Below are 5,037 nucleotides of genomic sequence, written 5' to 3'. Positions count from 1 at the left end.
TATACCTTGAAAAATATAGCGGAGACCCCAATGCATACCTTGAATGCACATCTCTATGCTCAAAGCTTCACTAAGTCTATCTTTACAGTTTAGACTTGCATGCCTCCATCGGTTGATGAAGTCAAAGACTGGTTCTTCATTTCGCTGACGTGTGTTTGTAAGTTCCACCATGCTTACAGTACGTCTTGTGCTATAGAAGCGGTTGAGAAATTCTTGCTCCATTTGTTCCCAATTATCAATGGAAACAGACTCAAGGTCCGTGTACCAATCAAAAGCATTGCCCTTAAGGGAGCGGACAAATTGTTTGACGAGGTAATCGTCGTATGTTCCAGCATTGTTGCAGGTTTCAATGAAGTGCGCCACATGTTGCTTTGGGCTTCCCTTACCATCGAACTGCTGAAACTTTAGAGGTTGATAACCGGCATGCATTTTCAAACTATCAATCCTTGCGGTGTATGGCCTTGCATATGTCAAGGAGGATTTTGTAGCAACCTCGTACTTGTCTTTGATGGTACCCATGATGAACTCCCTGATTTGGTTGATCGGGGTTGTTCCTTCTGAAGAAACTTGGATCTCTTTGGCATATTCAACTTGCTTTGTGGGGCGATCGACCGTCTCTTGGACTTGCGGACGTTTTCCAGGTGCGTGACTTGATTCTTCATCCATCATGCCCTCCACCCTATCAGTTAGCTTAACAATTCGAGCATCTTGATCTTGAACATACTTGGTCAAGCCTTCAATAGCTCTTGTCAAGCTCACAAGTTGTTCTTCTACGGATGAAGCGTTAGTCACCATTGCGTGCATTACCATAGTAGGTGGCGGAGAGTAGCGTTGATTTTCCTTAGCATGAGATGCAAACATGTTATGTGGGGTAGATCCCGTGCTTAAGACATCATTGTCAGCCGAAGCGAAGGACTTCTCGTATGTAGATGGGCTCAATTGGGCAAGAACCCTCTCGACCATTTCGGCGATGTTTTCCTTTGCAGCTTTTGTAGGAGACTTCATATGTTTTGGAGACAAAACAAATATAGTAATAGATTCGTACGGCACTCGTGAGGCTTGTTGTCCCAGCAATTTGGCTTGGTTCCTTGTGATAGGTCCCATGCTTCCCGCAGTAACATCGAGGATGTTTTCGACATCGATGCAGAACTTGGATCCATCAGTTTTTGCAGATGCAGATGCGAATACAGATGCAGATGTGAATTTCGATGCCGATGCAGATTTCGATGCAGATGGAGATTTTAATCCAGATGCGGATACGGATGTAGATCCAGATTTGGATACAGATGCGAATACGGATGTAGATCCAGATTTGGATGCAAATGCGGATTTCGAGTTGATCTTCTTGCAAGTCATCTCGGTGTTTTTGAACTTTGGTTGCCTTGAAGAGAAGAGATGAGAGGTAAAGATTGTCCCACTGGGCGTGCCAATTTGTAAGCGTCTAAAGTTTCAATCCTGAAATACAGTAAACAGGAAAAGAAAAATAGCAAGCAAACAATAATATTTGTATTTGAATAAATGCGAAGGTTACAATCTTTATAAAATCTCTTAAAAAAAAATATGTAATCCCATGATTCTTCTCTCCACAGATGTTCTTGATTTGGCGGAATACTTGCGGCTCAATACTTGGAGCGAAGACTTCTTTGTATGCGGAAGACTTGCAGATCACCAATGAAGAGCAACTATGTATTTCTATGTGTATGTATGTGTGTCTCTTTTGGTCTTATGAAGACCTCTTTATATAAGCTTGAGCTAGGACTTTAAGGGTATTTTGGTCCAAGCAATTTTGACCTCTGGGCCTAAAGAACATGAGTTGGGCTCATCTTGTCAATTTAATGGACTGGCCCAAATGTTATTTGGACTTGATTTAAGTCATATAATTCTGACATAAATATTAATCCAACTTTATTAACCAGTAATTTGACTTGGTCAACGTATCATGAATTTAAGATTTAATCCAAATTTAGTATGAATTTATCAATAAAACTTCACTGTCTACAATTATTTATCAGTTTAATTAACTTTTGAAAAGAATTTGTATATGGTATAGAAAGAGGAAGCATCCTGATAAAATAGAGAAATGAGTAACTATTACTATACATTTATTATTAAAGGATATATTAATTTTATGAGGATACGTCTTTTTTCTTTGATTTAAAACAAATAGATGACGGAGTATTATCCTATTAATTTAAAATTAATATATTAATTATTTTTATAGAATTAGTTTAAAATTTTTAAAATCTTAATATTATCTGTGAATGTTAAGTTATATGTATTACTAAAGAATAAAATCTACATGATATTTATAAAAAAGGTTAAACAAAACAAAATAAAAATCCATAAAATAAAAAAATAGGCTCATAATAAATCAAAGAAATAGAAGATGACCCGTTCTTTTCTTTTTAATTTATAAAATGGGCAAACTACATAAATCTCACTAGTTTAGGTCCTAATTACTAAGATTCCCGATAGTTTCAAATATTACTTCCTCTACCATATTTCATACTTAGGATACATGAGTTTGAATCTGTGAGATATATGTATCTGCCGAATTTTAAAATCGAGATACGTATTTTATTTGTTTAAATTAATTGATTGTAACTGATTTCCTTAATTAGAGGAGTAATTGATGATTTTTAGAATATATGGGCAATTAATTCTGGAAATTAAATTAATCAAATCTCTTAATATAGGGCAAATGAAGGAGTGTATTTATGTATAATTAATTTCATTTATTATTCTTTGAAATAATAAATTCATTAATATTATTATTAATAAAAAAACAAAAACATGTATATCTTGATCATGTAATTTGATTAATTTCATTTTATTATTCTTTAAATAATAAATTCATTAATTTGATGTATCTATTATCAATAGATGATGTATCCTACAAACTAAACACTTAGATACATGAGTATCATACAAGTACATTCATATGTATAATAGAAGTATCTAGTATTAATTTCATGTATTTGTTATATGTGTCTATTATTAATTTTATGTATCTATTTATATGATCTAAATTTAATTTCATGTATCTTTCATATGTATCTAGTATTAATTTGATGTATCAAATATCAATTTCATACATTATATTCAAAAACGTGTATCTCGGATACATAGTAAGTTGTAAGCATATACATAAATTATGTGTATCTAAGTATGGAATGTAATTGAAACAATCGAATTTAGGAACAACTCACGATGTTAGAGTATCTGTCTTATCACTAATCCAAAAATAAAAAAGTAAGCATCTGAATTTTTTTTCTCACAAATACATATAATTTTAACTTAGATACATCGACTCTTAACTAGATACATGTACATGTGATGTGTATCCAACATTGTTGCATATCTAATGGTGTATTTATTATGTTAAGTAAAGCTTGGCGTAACTCTTTCCTCTTGATTGAGTCATTCCTATACTTAGATCTATTCTCGGCTTGAATGTTAACGGATGAAGAGTCAGTCGAAAAACTCATGAGTGAAAATAACAAATAGAAGTTGTTTGATTTAGTATAATATTTTAATGTGTAGTACCTTTAACAAGAATCGTCTGATTTTGAGAATGACCAGTCATTAAAGTATTTGAGAAACAACAAAATCAAAAAATATAAAACCTAATTTATAGAACTTTTTAAAATTGAATGTCAAAACATTATGAACTTTAACTCAGATACAAAACCAAGATACATGAAAATAATAAAATAATAAAAACAAACATATATGTATAATGTTGATTTGAACATGCAAATATGTATTGAGAGGATGAAGGAAGAAAAAGGGAGAAGATGGAGGAAGAATGAGGGTTAGTGGACGTGGGTTGGGGAACGGCAGGTGTGATTTATGTGATAAAAAATATGAGTTGTTAATGTGGACCATTGATTAAGGAGATTAAATTTAAGATAATTATCCAATACCATATTTAAGGGATTTGTGTATCTAATTAAATCTTTTAAAATATATGATATAAATATTAAAAGTGATAGTATATGTAATTGTTTTAAACTAGAGGTAAATATAGTATATATGATAGTGATATATGTGTAGTTAGGTAGTTTTTCCTTATAAAATTATACTTGAGAAGTGAGAATGTTAGAATAAACACATCTTTACTTTATTAGGATAAAATTTTGTAAGTGTCAAGTGTTCATTATTTGAAGTCAAAACATAGTATATGATTACACATGCACTTATGTTAATAATAATTCATATTATTCATATTAATTTTATGAGGATACTTTTTTTTCTTTGATTTAAAAGGAAATAGATGACGGAGTATTATATATATATATATATATAACTTCTTTATCCTATTAATTTAAAAATAATATATTAATTATTTTTATAGAATTAGTTTAAAATTTTTAAAATCCTAATATTATCTGTGATTGTTAAGTTATATGTATTACTAAAGAATAAAATCTACATGATATTTATAAAAAAAGGTTAAACAAAACAAAATAAAAATAAAATCCATAAAATAAAAAAATAGGCTCATAATAAATCAAACGAATAGAAGATAACCCGTTCTTTTCTTTTTAATTTATAAAATTATATTTGAGAAGTGAGAATGTTAGAATGTTAGAATAATACTAATATACGTACGCGCGCGTTGCATGGACATTTTAAAATATAATGATGTTTTAAATTTAAAATAACGAATAAGGTTTATTATTCACTTTGTAATATATTTTTAAAACAATGTAATAAATCATTAAATTATTTATTTGAGCAAGTTATATTAATATTATTAGTACACAATTTAATAGTTATGATATTAGTTTTAACATTTCACATAAAATGAAGTGAGTAATAAAAATGTTCATATTAAATACAAATATGAACACAAAATTTAACACATAAAATTAATTTAAGCATTTTTATAGTTATTATTGAAATTAATTAAATATAAATATAAATAGTGACACAATTCTTTTATTTTATACTTTATTTAATTAGAAAAATGTGCTTGAAAGCCTATATATATATATATATATATATATATATATATATATATATATATATATA

The 5,037-nt window shown here is 29.6% G+C and overlaps 1 protein-coding gene across 1 annotated transcript in view; it reads left to right on the top strand.

Moving 5' to 3' along the window:
* LOC125845684 (pentatricopeptide repeat-containing protein At1g80270, mitochondrial-like) overlaps positions 1-74 on the top strand; it is a 3,991-nt gene extending 3,917 nt beyond the window's left edge. Inside the window, exon 4 of the mRNA XM_049525225.1 lies at positions 20-74. Coding sequence (XP_049381182.1) covers positions 20-74 — 55 coding nt within the window. The remainder of the gene's footprint in view (positions 1-19) is intronic.
* Positions 75-5,037: the final 4,963 nt, after the last annotated feature.

The sequence above is a fragment of the Solanum stenotomum genome, chromosome 11 (assembly GCF_019186545.1).
Source record: "Solanum stenotomum isolate F172 chromosome 11, ASM1918654v1, whole genome shotgun sequence".
Classification (NCBI taxonomy): domain Eukaryota; kingdom Viridiplantae; phylum Streptophyta; class Magnoliopsida; order Solanales; family Solanaceae; genus Solanum; species Solanum stenotomum.
Note: the sequence above shows the minus strand (reverse complement) of the source record. Positions and strands in the feature narration are given on the sequence as shown.